Source organism: Pongo abelii, chromosome 1, assembly GCF_028885655.2.
Source record: "Pongo abelii isolate AG06213 chromosome 1, NHGRI_mPonAbe1-v2.0_pri, whole genome shotgun sequence".
In the NCBI taxonomy this organism is placed as follows: domain Eukaryota; kingdom Metazoa; phylum Chordata; class Mammalia; order Primates; family Hominidae; genus Pongo; species Pongo abelii.
In genome coordinates, this window is record NC_071985.2 from 190,973,279 (window position 1) to 190,989,696 (window position 16,418).

The 16,418-nt window shown below is 36.9% G+C and overlaps 1 protein-coding gene across 9 annotated transcripts in view; it reads right to left on the reverse strand.

The window, feature by feature from the left end:
- Positions 1-16,418, reverse strand: part of CCDC30 (coiled-coil domain containing 30) — a 194,491-nt gene that overhangs the window by 168,425 nt on the left and 9,648 nt on the right. For 4 of the 9 annotated variants that reach the window (XM_054536989.2, XM_054536979.2, XM_054536958.2 and 1 more), the window contains exons 1-2: positions 9,122-9,221; positions 6,861-7,014 (exon numbers count right to left, since the gene is read on the reverse strand). In XM_054536989.2, coding sequence (XP_054392964.2) covers positions 6,861-7,014; positions 9,122-9,136 — 169 coding nt within the window. In that variant the 5' untranslated portion in view covers positions 9,137-9,221. Of the gene's footprint in view, positions 1-6,860; positions 7,015-9,121; positions 9,222-10,495; positions 10,615-16,418 lie in introns of those variants that run through there. The other 5 variants (XM_009251569.4, XM_063712970.1, XM_063712976.1 and 2 more) reach the window with 2 other exon arrangements.

A 16,418-nucleotide genomic window follows, 5' to 3' on the forward strand; every position in this document is an offset into this window, starting at 1 on the left:
AGGAAGACATGACGCATTGGAGTCTATTGGATTTGGGCTCTCTACTTCAGGTTTTATCCCTTTGTCTCCTATGGTCTCCTCATCACCAGCAATATTGCTCGTGGATCTCCTATATTATCAGAATGAAGAACCTCCCAGAAGTAAGAGACTAACATGAATTTTATAACAGGTCACTTCTAACCACAGAGTGAGTACATCAGCACAATTGTGAAGGTTTTATTATTACATCTGTTAACACTCAGTTCTTTAGAGTAAATCCCAGGATAACCTACCAGATTCACCTAAAACTGCATTCCTAACTATAGCAATACTGTTACTACTACTGTTACCATAGCAGCAACTAACAGTGCCAGATATATGTATCATCATAACAAATCTGCAAAGTAGATATTCATGTTTCCATTTTATAGATAAGATAAACAAGACTCAGAAAAGTTAAGCAACTTGGTCAACATTACACAACTAGTAAACGGTATGGCTGGGATGTGAACCTAGGTCTGTTTACACTGAGCCAAAGATGTAAAAATAGCTTCTGTTTTACTAAAAGAACGGTTTTCCAAATGTATTCCTCTATGGAAGAAGGAGAGAAAGTAAAGTGAGGGCAGGTGGAAAGGATATTCTGGAAAGAGGGAATAAGACGAGTAGTATAGGAGGTAGGACAGAACAAAGGAGATGACATAGGAGGGAACACTGAGTAGTTCTGGAACTACATATAGTCTAATACTGCCTGGTCTGTAGTGCAGAGAATTAGGACAGTGTGGGATATGACCTGGATACATAGGCAGAGGCCAAACCAGAAAGACCTTATTTGCCACATAAGAGAGCTCAGAATTTATTATGTGAACCAGGGGCTTCCAAACTGTATTCTATGAACCTCAAAGTTCTGAAGAGTTACTTCAGGTGTTCTGAAAACATTTGACTTAATTGCCATTTGAAAAAAATTAACTATTTTTAGAATAGCACACATAGTGAAATATATTGCTCCAAATTTAGATAATATCAGACTACCAAATTTATTAACTTGCATGGTCAGGTTAGTTTCTGCCATGTTTGTGAAGATACTTGAAAACTATAGCTTTCTGGGGTTGGGCACAGTGGCTCACACCTATACAACACTTGGGAGGCTGAGGCATGAGGATTGCTTGAGGCCAGGAGTTTGAGATCAGCCTGGGCAAGTAAAACCCCCTTCTTTACAAAAGATTTAAAAATTAGCCAGCTGTGGCACTACACACCTGTAGTCCTAGCTACTCATGAGACTGAGGCAGGAGGGTCACTTGAACCCAGGAACTCAGTGAGTGAGTGATGATCGTGACACTGTACTCCAATCTGGGCAACAGAGTGAAACCCTGTCTCTAAATAAAGAAAGAAAAAAAAGAAAATTGTAGCTTTCCAACAGTCCTCCTAAACCAGTAATATTTCTAAAACTTTATTGGTTGTAACTTTTCTTGAGATCGCTCTACCAGATTAACAGTTTTACTTTCTTAGTCTATTTCTAAGTCTCTTTCTAAGTCTGGTTAGCTTCGATTTAAAAAACAACTTTTTTACTTACGGAAAATTTCAAATATATACAAAAGTAGCTAGGGCAGAGTTACGGTAATACCTACATCCATCACCCAGCTTTTAACAATTACCAACTCACGGTCAATCTTGTTTCACTTATACCCTTACATATTATATTAATTTTCTAATGTTGTATAACAAATTACCACAAACTTAGTGGCTTACAACAGCATCCATCTACTGGTTCACAGTTCTCTAGGTCAGGAGTCCGGGCACAGTGTGCCTGGGTTCTGTGATCAAAGTCTTACAAGGGTGAAATCAGGGTGTTGGCCAGGCTGTGTTTCTCTCTGAAGGCTCTGCAGAAGAATCCATTTCCAATCTGATTCAGCTTGTTAGCTGAAATCAGTCCTTGAGGGTGTAAGACTGAGGTCCCCATCTCCTCACTGACTGTCAGTTAGAGGTCTCTCTTGGCTCTTGGAGGCTGCCCACATTCTTTGTTACGTGGTCTCTTCCATCTTCAAAGTCATTATTTATTTGTTTTTCAAAGTCATTAATGAAGAATCTCCCTCATGTTAAATCCCTCTTGCACTTCAAATCTCTTTTGACAGGAAATGCCTCGACTCTTTTAAGAGCTCACCTGATTAGATCAGGCTCATGTAAGATAATCTCCCTTCTTTAAAGTCAGTTGGTTTGGGACTGTAACTACACTTACAAAATCTCTTCACAGCAGCATCTAGATTGTATTTGGTTGAATAACTGGGAAAAGATGTGTGTATACCAGGGGGTGGGGCTCTTGGAGGCCACCTTAGATTTTCACCTAATACACTTATTTCCCCCAGTTCTTATATTTTTAACAGCTTTGAGGTACAGTTTACATACCTTCAAAATTACGTATTTCAAATGGACAATTCAATGGTTTTTAGTATATCTACAGGTATGCAACCATCACAATCTAATTTTAGAACATTTCCATCACCCTATTAAGAAAATCATATGCACTTAGTCAATCCCAATTTTCATACCTAGTCCTAGACAACTACTAATCTACTTTCCATTTTTTTTTTTTTTGAGACAGGGCATCACTATGTTGCTCAGGTTGGACTCAAACTCATAGGCTAGGTGATTCTTCTGCCTCAGCCTTCCAAGTGGCAAGTAGTTGGGACATAGGCATGTGCTACTGTGCCCAGCTATGCCAATCTACTTCCTATCTCTATAAGATTGCCTTTTATGTACATTTCATCTAAATGGAATCACACAATATATGATCTTTTGCATCTGACTTCTTTTACTTAGCTTGTTTTTGAGATTCATCCATGTAGCAGGTATAAGTACTTCCTTCCTTTTTACTGGCAGATAGTATTCTATCATATGAGTGTCAGGAGTTCCCAAGATCACCCCCCAGGTTTGGTGATGTGCTAAGAGGACTCACAAGACTCAACATATGTTCATATTCAAAGCTAAGATTTCCTACAGCAAAAGGATAAAGCAAAATCAGCAAAGGGAAAGGATACATAGGGCAAAGGCCAGAAGAAACCAGGAACAAGCTTCCAAGAGTCCGCTCCCAGTAGAGTCACACAGGATATGTCCCAGCAGTGAACCTTGACAATACATGTAAAATGTTTACCTGGGAAGTTCATGAAAGACTCAGAACCTAAGGTTTTGTTGAGGGCTGGTCACACACACACTTTCTGCCTAGCATATACCAAGACTCTTAAAGGAAAGCAGGTGTTCTGCATGGACCACATTGTATAAACAGCTTAGGCACAGTGAGCCAGTATTGGTTAAGGAATGGTGGAAACCCTCCCAAAATCCAAGTTCCCAGATGTCAGCCAGATGCTTGTGACTGTTATAAGCAGTCCTTTCTTAAGAATAGCAGTGTTGGGTGTGCTGTTAGCTACTTTCTGCACAGTATAGATATACTGCATTTTGTTTATCTGTTCACCAATTGACAGACAGTTGGGTTGTTTCTAACTCTTGGCTACTGTAACTAATATTGTTATGAACATTTACATACAAGTCTGTGTTGATACATGTTTTCATTTCTCCTGGGTAGATAGCTAGGAGTAGAATTTCTGGGTCGCCTTTAATATTTTGAGAAACTGTTAAATGTCTTCCAAAGTATCTTCACTATTTTACCTTCTTACTAGCAATGTATAAGGGTTTCAATGTTTCCACATCCTTACCAACACTTGTCACTGTCTGTCTTTTTTAGCATAGCCATTCTAGTGGGTATGAAGTAGACTCTCATTGTGGTTTTGCTTTGCACTTCCCTAATAACTAATGGTATCGAACATCATTTTCTTAATCGACAAATAATAATTGTATATGTTTATGGGGTACAATGTAATGTTTTGATATATATTTATATTGTGGGGTGATTAAATCAAGTTAATTAACACATCTATCACCTCACATACTTATCAATTTTTGTGATGGGAGGTGCTGAGCATCTTTTCATGTGCTTGTTGGTCATTCACATATCTTCTTCCTGGAAATGTCTTTTCAAATCCTTTGCCCATTTTTTTTCTTTGAGACAGGGTCTTGCTCTGTCACCCAGGCTGGAACAATCATCGCCTACTGCAGCCTCAAACTTCTGAGCTCAAGCTATCCTTCCACCTCAGCCTTCCAAGTAGCTAGGACTACAGGCGCATGTCACCACGCCCAGCCCTTTTGCCCATTTTTAAATTGGGCTTTTAATTATTAAATTGTAAGAATTTGTTACATATTCTGGATGTAAGATCCATATCAAACACATGATTTTCAAATATTTTCTTCTAGTCTATGAGTTGTCTTTTCACTTTCTGATGGTATGTTTTGAACTGCAAAGGTTTTAAATTTTGATTTAGTCCAATGTATTAGTTTTTCTCATCATTTTTGCTTTTGGCATCATATATAATGTATCACTGCTTAACCCAAGATCATGAAGATGTTTTCCTTGTTTTCTTCTAACAGTTTTACAGTTTTAACTTACATTTAGCTCTGTGATCCATTTTGAATTAATTTTTGTGTAGGTGTAAGGTAGAGACCTGTAATATTTTGAAGCAAATCCTAGACATCATTTCATTCACTTATGAATATTTCACTATATATCTCTAAAAAATAAGAACTCTTTTTAAACAAAAAATTAATTTAACAAAAATTTAACAATAATTCTTTAACTCATATGTCTAGCAAGTGTTCAAATTTCAAGTTGTTTTATAAATGTTAAAAATTTGAATCAGGATTCAATAAAGGCCACACATCATAATTGGTTAATAAGTCTCTTAAATCTTTAAAAATTCATCTTTTTTCTTGATATTCATTTGTTGAGGAATAAATATTTTATATAAATTCTTTTTTATTCTTGAAAAAATTATCATTGAAAAAATTTTTCATTTTCATCCAAATTTTATGATGTGACAGAGAGCTAAAGAATAAACTAAAGAGAGCTAAAGGGATTTATTTTAAAAAGAGTTTGTTGAAAGAAACAAGCTAATACTTGGGAAACACTGTCATATAACACATGCCTAGCTACAAATTCTGCTATAAGTGGATGACTCAGGAAGTTACAGATGGCGCACACACTGATACTGCATACAACATTCCAAAAGGACTTGCTAATTCAGCTTCCCAACAGTCCTAATAGACTCACTGTGGAGATGGCTTTCAGTTGATACATTTGGGATTTACTCTACAGAGCAACTGCTGATAGAACAGGTTGCTTTGTGATTGTGTTCTGTTGTGTCCAAATGTAACTACTAAGGGTACTGAATATCAAGCTTTTCCTTTTTCTTCTTGTATGGCAAGCAGCAAATATTGCTTCTTATCATGCTCATGTGACCAAATTTATTTTCTTTTTAGATAGTGTTTACTGAGGAATAAATTGCATACAGTAAAATTCACCCTTTTAAGTGTATAGTTTGAAGAATTCTGACAAATATATACAACTGTATACCCACCAACTCAAAAGGGATATGGAACATTTCCATCATTCTGAAAAGTTATTTGTGTCCACTGTTTAAAATGTATTTATAAAAAATTTACATCCTGATATTCTTTGTTTTTTTATTATTTGTTTTTAATCACACAGTTTGGCATAATCATTATTGTTTTATGCATTTAACATTTTTAATGTTTATGATTCTAAAGTAACCTATATACTACATTTGTAAAAGAATCAGTCACGGATTAAAAATATAGAAAGGAGACAATTATAATTTAAAATTTTTATACTAAATTCTAGATAAAGCAAAGATGTAAATATAAACAATAAAAGTACCCCCCCAAAACCAGGGGTAAATATTTTCAATAATCTTGTAGTGAAGAAAAGGCTTTAAACATGAAAACTCAGAAAGCATAAAGAATAATTCACTTAAACCCAACTTGATGAATATTAGCAATTATGGTAAAAAAAATAACAACAACATAACATTTATAACCAACAAAAGGCTCATATCCACAATATATAAAGAACTCCCACAAATAAATAAAATAGGAAAATATACAACAGACTCAAGCAGGAACTTCACAAAGTTGTATATCCAAACAAGTAACAACAACAACAAACATATGAAAAGATTTTCAACTTAATTAGCAGTCACGGAATACCAATTAAAGCCACACTTAAATACCATGATACACTCAACATAAAAGGTGAAGTTAATAAGACTGATAGTACCAAGTATTGAAAACCAAGGTGGAGGAACTAAAATCTCACATACAACTGAGGAAAGTTTAAATTAGTATAATTACCTTGGAAGACCAAAGTAGAACCTGCCCTTTGATTCAGTAATTCTGCTCTTACCACAATCAGAAATGTGTAATAAGCACACTGAGACATATATCAAAATGTTTATAGCAGCAATATTCATAATAGACAAAAACTGACAACACAATCGTCCATCAGTAGAATGGATATATTGCAGTATGTTTATTAATGAAATACTATAAACAGCAGAGTGAACAAAAAACTGCTACATGTAACAAAATGAATGAATCTTATAGGACTGAGCAGGAGAAGCAAACCATAGAAGGCATACTGCATATAGTCAAACGCAGAAACTGCATTCAGTCAGGACAGTAGTTACTCTGAAGGAGGAGAAAGGATGTAGAGATAGAAAGAAGGAACACAGGGGGCTTCTGAGAGGCTGGGAATTTCTTGTGGTGAGTGGTATACACTTATGAGTTGTGCACTTTTGGTAGATATGTTTGGGCTTTGACAAAAATTCCTAGCATGGTAGAAAATGAGGCTGTTCATCACTTTTATGTGTTTATCTTAAAGACTTTTTTTCTCAGTGTTTTTTTTTCTCATGTTGCACCCTGAGATGAGATCAGTACAGTTAAAGCATGATCGGAAATGGTCATCTGAAACCACAGCTTACCTAATTTACACTGTTCTTTCTCCTTCACTTGGAGTTCATCAGTGAGCCTTTGAATCTCTTCATGAGCCACCCCTAACTTCTTTGCTACTTGTTCCATTCCTCTTCCTAGGCAGTTTTGTGATGTTTTGTCTTTTTCCAGGTCTTCATTATGATACTGAAATAAAACTTCTATTAGTAATAAAACAAAGAGCAAATGTACTCTCATGACATTTTGCTATTTTCTATTAATGTTTAAAAGCCAATAAAGAAAATTAGCAAACAATATCTATGTGTATTTCTTTCTGTGTGTGAGTGTGTATGTATGTGTGTGTGTCTGTGTATTTCCTTTCTTAGGTTGAACCAAATAAAACTGGTGATATTTGATTGCTTTTACTTATAAATATTTGGTTTCATGTGGTTCAACCTAACATCCAAGAGATATGAACGTATTGTTATATTTCTTTGCAGTATTTTTTTATTCATATACATTTTTACATAGTCATAATACTAACACATGTACAAGTTTCTGTCTGGCTTTTTAAATTTAACATTATACAGGAACACTTCTCTTTAAATTGCTGTACAGATTTTGTAATGTAATGATAATTTTTTTTTTTTTTTTTGAGATGGAGCCTCACCTGTTCCCCCAGGCTAGAGTGCAATGGCGCAATCTCAGCTTACTGTAACCTCCGCCTCCCAGGTTCAAGTGATTTTCCTGCCTCAGACTCCCAAGTAGCTGGGATTATAGGCACACACCACCACGACTGGCTCATTTTTTGTATCTTTAGTAGAGACGGGATGTCACCATGTTGGCCAAGCTGGTCTCGATCTCCTGACCTCGTGATCCACCCACCTTGGCCTTCCAAAGTGCTGGAATTACAGGCATAAGCCACCGTGCCCAGCTTGTAATGATAATTTTTAAAGGCTGTACTGTGTTCTAGCATGGCTATAACATTATTTCTGTACTCACTTAAAAATTTGGATAGCTTCTGATTTTTGCTATTGAAAATAATACTGTGATGTACAGTTTAATCTTGGGTTACCTCCCATACTTAAATTCACAGTGTACACTTTATTCACCAGACTTACCTTTTAATAACATTTCCCTAGATCAAAAACATTAAATTCCATGAACAGAATTGAATATACTTAAAATAATGTGCTATATATTCTAAAGAACTCCTTAAAAGGGGAACTACAAACATATTTGTAAATAAAAAATATGTATAGTCCCAAGGTGATTTTTTTTTTTTTTTGAGACAGGGTTTTGCTCTGTCGCCCAGGCTGGAGTGCAGTGACATAATCTCGGCTCACTGCAACCTACGCCTCCCAGATTCAAGTGATTCTCCGGCCTCAGTCTCCCTAGTAGCTGGGATTACAGCTGTGTACCACGATGTCTGGCTAATTTTTGTATTTTTTAGTAGAGACGGGGTTTCACCATGTTGGCCAGGCAGGTCTTGAACTCCTGACCTCAGGCGATCTGTCTGCCTTGGCCTCCCAAAGTGCTGGGATTACAGGTATGAGCCACTGCACCTGGCCTAGTCCCATGGTGATTTTTAAAAGGACATAACATACATTGATTGTTTAAATTTTGATACATTCAATAAAAAATCAGCTATCATGTCAAATGAGTGATTTTTTCCTCCTCAAATTTTTGTGATGTGTTCAAAATACTTTTATGCATAATTTGATAATTTTTACAGCATGACTCTTTTTTTTTTTTAAAGAGATGAGGTCATGCTCTGTCACCCAGGCTAGAGTGCAGTGGCGCAACCACAGCTCACTGCAGCCTCCAACTCCTGGGCTCAAGCAATCCTCCCACCTCAGCCTCCCATGTAACTGGGACTATAGGCATGTGCCATTACACCCAGCTAATTTTTTTTTTTTTTTTCATAGAAACTGAGTCTTACTATGTTACCCAGGCTCGTCTTGAACTCCTGGCCTCAGGTCATCCTCCAGTTTTGGTCTCCCAAAGTGCTGGGATTATAGGCATGAGCCACCACATCTGGCCATGAATCTATACATTATCATATATTCAAACAAAATACTTCTAAGGTAAAAGCTGATTTGTAATTAGCCACAATTATTAAGTAAAGGATTATAATTTCTTTTTTACCTCACTCAGTTTTTTTAGACTGTTACACAGGTTCTTGATGTTCTCTTTGTAGAGACTGGTAGATTTGTTCCAATTTCTTCTTAACAAAATTCAACATATAAATGCAACATACATAAATCAGTCTTCATGAACAAAAATGTCATTTTGCCTGGGTGTGGTGGCTCACCTGTAATTCCAGCATTTTGGGAGGACAAGACAGGAGGATTACTTGAGCCCAGGAGGTTGAGGCTGCAGTGAATGGAGATCGTGCTACTGCACTCTGGCACTCCAACCTGGACAAGAAAAAGAGAGAGAAAATGTTTAAATCTTCAACTAAAGTATAAAAATGAATGATAAATTTTAGCAAGATTGCTAGATATAAGGTCAATGTATAAAAATAATTATAATTTAAAATACCAGTAACAAATAAGTAGAAAATTAATTTTTTTAAAAAGATAGCATTTATTATTAATAGCATCTAAAAATATGAAGCACCTAGGAATAAATCTAACAAAAATGTGCAAGATCTTTGTGGGGAAAATTATAAAAATTTACCTATATACATTAGAAAATGAATAGATATTTCATAATCACAGATCATATCTATCAAACAATTTGAGTTAACTTTTATATATGGTGTGAGATAAATTTATTGCAAGGTCTAAAATTTCATGTATTGCCTTGACATCTTTCAGCCTCACAGAAGCCCCAAAAAAGCCTAGCCATCAGTTACTCGGCTTGCACCTGAGATGTCCCCCATCCAGAGAGAAAGAGTCCCCATCTGGCCAGTTCCTCTATCAGCCGGAGCAGCTGTACTCCACCCAGTCCTCAAACTAATGAGTTTCACTTCCCTGCCAGCCCACGGAATTTTTCAGACAAGCCAATCACATCTTCCCATGGGAACCAGGAGGCACCTCATCTTCTTGTTACTACAAAGCCTGCCTCCCATACCCCCTATGAGATCATTCTATTCCTGAGAGTAACCCCTTGTGGCCCTGCATAGCATAGCATATCTATCCTCTTCCCTGGGCTGTGAGTATATGTTACTAATAAACTGTTATCAATCTCATCTCTCTCCAGTGTCAGGTGTCATGTATTTGGCCATCTTGTGGTATTTAGAGCAGACATTCCTCACCAATGGGGAACAGAACTTTGATCAGGATTTTGGGGCCTTTTTTTTTTTTTTTTTTTAGCATATGTCTATATCTAACTGTTCCAGCATCATTTGTTGAAAAGGTTATCCTTTTCTCATTGAATTACTTTGTCACCTTTGTTGAAAATCTGTTGATGGTGTATTTGTGGGCTTATTTCTGGACTCTCTATTGAGAGTTCCATTGATCTATAGATCTATCTGAATGCCAAGAATGCATTTTCTTTTTTTGAGACGGAGTCTCACTCTTTCGCCAAGGCTGGAATGCAATGGTGCAATCTTGGCTCACTGCAACCTCCACCTCCCATGTTCAAGCGATTCTCCTGCCTCAGCCTCCTGAATAGCTAGGATTACAGGCACCCACAACCATGCCAGTTAATTTTTGTATTTTTAGTAGAGATGGGGTTTTACCATGTTGGCCAGGCTAGTCTTGAACTCCTGACCTCCGTTGATCCGCCCACCTCGGCCTCCCAAAGTGCTGAGATTACAGGTGTGAAACATCGCGTCCAGCCCAAGAGTATATTTTCTTGAATGCTACAGCTTTATGGTTAAGTCTTGAAATCAGGAAGTGTTAGTGCTCCAACTTTGTTCTTTTTCAGTTTTTTGACTAGTCTAGGACCTTGCATGTCCACATCAATTTTAGAATCAGTTTGTCAGTTTCTACAAATAAAAAAAGTGACTCTGCTGATTATTTTATGCTCAGGCTCTTTACAACATTAGCTAAAACAAAATATTAGCTTTAATCAAATTGGGAATGCAACACAAATATTACAGGCTATATTTTATCATAAAATGGGTATCTGGGGGTGGGTGGGGGTTGGTTTTTGTTTTGTTTTGTTCTGTTGTTTGAGATAGGGTCTCACTCCGTTCCCCATGCCGGAGTGCAGTGATGCAATCATGGCTCACCACAGCCTCGATCTCCCAGGCTCAGGTGATCCTCCCACCTCTGCCTCCCAAGTAACTGAGACTACAAGTGTGTGCCACCATGCCTGGCTAATTTTTGTATTTTTTGTAGAGATGGGGTTTCGCCACGTTGCCCTGGCTGGTCTCAAATTTCTAGCCTCAAGCAATCTACCTGCCTTGGCCTCACAAAGTGCTGGGATTACAGGCATGAGCCACCGTGCACGGCCAGAGAATCTGTGTTAATTCTTTCTGGTGATTATTGGAAAACTATGATCTAAAAATGATTGAGTAGATGGCATTAGAGTCATCCAAGATTTCACCCACCATTCTCAATTTGTTTTATAGATTCCTTTTCATTAATAACTGAGTTCATCTTCCCTTCACCATTTACACTATGAGCCTTGTTTTTGTTCTCATTTTTTGATTATTACTGCAAAACTACCCCTACGTTTCCCACTTCCAATCTGTTCCCTATGTAATCCATCCCTCTACTGTTGCTAGAGTAATTTTTCTAAAACATGAATCAGATCATGTTAACTGCCCTCTTAAAATATTTAGTGATTCTCCAGATATTTTATAACAAAGTCAATAATTTATATATTCAAAAATATTTGTATGCCTTTAGCATAGTCCAGGAACATCAAGCATAGTCCAGGTGTCAAATCCAAATGCCTTAGTTTAGCATATGGTTTCACCATGATGTGGTTCCTGAAAATATCTCCAGCCACATTTCTTCTTAGCATTCACTCACGTGAACCAGTATATATTATCGACTCTGCTCCCTTTGCCAGGAATGCTTTTCCCAGCTTCTTAATCTAGCTAGCACCTTTCAAAACACAACTCAATACAATCTCCTTTGGAAGCCTTTTCTGGTCACCCTATCCATCCTGTCTTTCTCATCACCTCCCCTGAATGTTCCTAGTGTTCTGTGCTTTCCCTTAGCATAGGACTATCCACACTGAACTACAACCACTGGCTTATCTCTTTCCTTCATAGTTTAAAGATTTATTGCAAGTCCAGATCAAGTCTAATTTGAAGAATGGGGGATGAATAGGATTCATTTACAAATTGAGGCTTACTGGTAGTCCAAATCATTAACATGCTAGGGAAAACTGTATATGAACTTTTGCATTATAATGACATCATTCTCCTATTTATCAACCATCATGAGCTAATTTATATTGCAAAAACACATGGCCTGTAATCCCAGCACTTTGGGAGGCTGAGGTGAGCAGATCACGAGGTCAAGAGATCGAGATCATCCTGGCCAACATGGTGAAACCCTGTCTTTACTAAAAATACAAAAATTAGCCAGGCATGGTGGCATGCATCTGTAGTCCCAGCTACTAGGGAGGCTGAGGCAGGAGAATCCCTTGAAGCCAGGAGGTGGAGCTTGCAGTGAGCCGAGATCGCGCCACTGCACTCCAGCCTGGGCTACAGAGCAAGACTCCATCTCAAAAAAAAAAAAAAAAAAAAAGAGTGCGACTACGTCTCAAAAAAACAAAAAACAAAAACAAAACAAAGAAAAACACATGTTGGCAGTAGGACATACAGTATCTTCTGTTTCTTGCAGTGTGGCAGATTAGAGCCCTTGAACAACCTTCCTACTGAGAATTACCAGAAATGCCAGAAGAAATTTTCCAGAAGCTTTGTAGAGGAAAAAAAGCCGGAATTAAAGAAAACTCTTAAAATGCAACCATTATACAAACAAAAATAGAATATTAACTTTAAATCATCAGAAGAAAATTCAGTCTACCCAGTAGAAAGCAAGAAAGGAAAAAATGAGGGTACAGTACAGTAATATGTCCTATAATTAACTCAATTTTCTCTGCACCTGAGGCAAAAAAAAAGTCCATCAACAAACTCTTGTAAAATAAATTTCTAAAAGGAAAAAAGGAAAATGATCCCGAATGGAATATCTGAGATGCAAGGAAAAATGGTGAGCAAAGAAAATAATAAATGTGTGGTAAATATAATCACTGACCATATATAATAATAGGTATAATAACAGCACCTAATTTTTTTATCTTTTTTTTTTTTTTTGAGAAGGAGTTTCACTCCTTTTGCCCAGGCTGGAGTGCAATGGCACAATCTCTGCTCACCACAACCTCTGCCTCCCAGGTTCAAGCAATTCTCCTGCCTCAGCCTCCCAAGTAGCTGAGATTACAGGCATGCGCCACCACACCCGGTTAATTTTGTATTTTTAGTAGAGACAGGGTTTCTCCATGTTGGTCAAGCTGGTCTCGAACTCCCCACCTCAGGTGATCCACCCGCCTCGGCCTCCCAAAGTGCTGGCCTAATAGCACCTAAGTGTGTAGCTACACAAATATAGAATATTCTAAAGGGGTTCTATCTGTATTTTCCTTTGCAGCTTTGAAGTACTTAATATTTTCTAAGTCCTTAATATGCTAGTGAAGGAGTTAAAAATATACCACTCTGGTGTATTGACTATTTTGAGTTAAACACACTTGAAAAACAGCAGGTGCAAGATCATTCTGATCTTCCTTCTATGTCTTAAAAGCAGGAGATGAAATTCCCATGTTGAAAGATGCCCTCCCTTTGCTAGAAGGAAAGCAACACTCTTATGATTAAGGATGGGAAGTTGAGGCCAAGAGAATTCTGTACAGACCTTGTTAAAGTAACTCTTATCTTTTCAGCCTTTCCATATATTTAGTTGCTTTTTCACAACTTACTATTGTCTGTCCAACTGAACAGATGAGACATTGATTCTAAGTGCTTCTTTGGGTCTTCATCTCCATTTATTTCCAGTTTAAATAAATTTGTATGCTTTTCTCCTGTTAATCTGTCTTATATCAACGTAATTCTCAGGCTCAGCTGCGAAAAAAAAAAACCTAAAGAGGAAGAGGTAAAGTTTTGCCTCCCCTAAACTAGGTACTTTACAAGCCAGGTACTGTGAGAGACACAAATCACTAAAACTAGGACATGATCTCTACTCCAGAGGAGCTGACACAGATTATAATATAGTGTGGTAAGTGCTGTAATAGACACTGAAAGAAAATACCCTGCACTCTCATACACATTTCAGACTATTTCAGAATACATACTTTTTAAAAGACAGGCAGAAAATACACCTAAAACATTAGAAGTATACTTTTCTTGGGGTAGAAGATATAATTTTTCCCTTCTTTATACTTGTATACATTTCTCAAATTTTCTATAATGTCATATGTTAATTTCTAGAATTAGGGAAGAAGTTTTAAAATGACATGCCCACAAAAGGAAAAACAACTCTGTTTGAGTTGGAGCTCTTTAAACTCATGTCTAAGCTGTTCATTTTCCTTTTCATCATAACCATGAAAAAATGCTTCTCTTCCCTCTGTTAGGTTACAAATATAGTTTGCATAATTTTCCACCTTAAAAAAAACACATTTTCTTACTTTTAGTCCATGGCTCATATTTTAATCCATATTAAAGGTCCAGGAAGTGAAACAGCAATTAAGAGATCACCATTCTAATATGACTATAATCTGAGAAATCAACAGAAAACTCAGCTTTCCTCAAGTGTTGGCATCTGGCTCTAAACTTCCTTCCAGCTGTCTTACATTATCATACACTGTTTCTCATAGGTATGATGATACGTAACCACAAATTTCTGGGACAGTCCCAATCTCTAATATTTTTTTCTATCAACATACCAGGTTTCAAATCAAGTCTCCCTATCTGTGGTTTAGGAAATATGGTCATGATATCCATGAACAGAGAAAAATCTACATAATAATTAGGTTTATATTGCTATACTGAAACTGATGGCTAAGATGATTAAATGTTAACAGGAGATTACATTAAAACAAATTGTTGGGTATTCTTTGAAAACTTTCCAGTTAATATAACAGCTTCACAAAAAGCTACTTTTATGTGCATAATAACAGGTAGAAAGCTAATATGCTCCAGGCACTATATTAAGTACATCAAATATTTAATTGTCACCACAACCACATGGAACTATTATTTTCCCACTTTGGAGGTGAAGAAGCAGGCTTAGAGAGGCTAAGAGACTTGCCTTGTCACATAGGGAATAAGGGGAGGAGCTAGAATTCATACTCTCATGGGTAGAAACCAGAGACTGAGCTCTTACTATGCCAAAGTGCTTGGAAGTAGACTACCAAAATAACTGAATTGCATTTTGGTGGATTCTTTGGAAGCCTATAGGAAAACTCCTCAAAATATGTACAAAAAGATGAATAGTATAGAAGGAATAGGAATCACAGTCCAACTTTATCACTTCCTGGCAAGCTTCAGTTTCCTCTTTAAAATGGCAGGAACAATATCCATTTCTAATGATAATAGCTATCATTTATTGAACACTTGCTAGGTGCCAAGTACATGGGTAATTTATACACACTAACCTGTATAAATCTCACAAATCCCTTTGAAGGTGCATTAACATCTCCATCTTACAGACAGAAATTTCAAGCTCAAAGCAGTTGGAGTAACTTGCCCAGGATTAAACAGAAAGATAATGCTAAAGGCAACTTTTCACCCCCATGTGCCTAATGTTAAAGTTCACACTCTATGATGCTATACTGCTTGTCACTCTAAAGGAGCTGCATTCTTCTTTAGAATTTGGAGATTGGATTGTCCTTTAAGAACTAAATTTAAAAATGTTACCTGTGTGAGCTGAGACATGAAAACATAGCAGAGTGATTCCCAGGCAACCTGAGATAATTCATTAGTTCATTTAAAGAAAGTATGTTGATCAGTATTGGAAACATCCAGAAGAGTAACAATAGGGTCAAAAAAATAGCTTTATCTACTCCTCTAAGCAGTAGGTGCCTGGTCCTAGGATATGAGGTCCAGAAATGAGGGTAGATATAGATAGCCCTATTGTGGAAACCTGGCTATCTCAGCCAATGCTATAAAAATTTAGAACCATTTGTTCACCAAGTAAACATCTAATTAAAAGTTGGCTTCCCACATAATGTGCCTGTAAGAGAATACATCAGCCACCAAAAATACACGTTTAGTTCCTCTGGCAATTATATTTCTTATTGTCAATTAAAAAGGAGGTGTCTCATCTCTATGACTTTGGTTAATACAAGTCCACTTTTGAGAAGCAGATCCACTGATACTATGCTGACATTCGTTTCTAAGCCTTCAAAGAAAAGAATCACCTAAAAGGTCAGCTCCTGAGAGAAGGATGACTTTACCAAGATAATAAAAGCTACCTGGAGCAGTCCTGTTTAGATGTTCAACCAGTCATCACTGGGCAACATCCTATACATGTAGTCTTAATGGAAACCAACACAGACTGTTGCCATGTTTCATTTAAAAAAAAAAAAAAGAGTCTACACATGGGTGCTTTTCAAACTATACAGTGATAGCCAAACATTAGTTTTTAATATGTCAATTTAATGAAGGGCAATGAACAAAATCACAGGTGTCTTTAAAATTCTATGCTATTAGTTCTTAC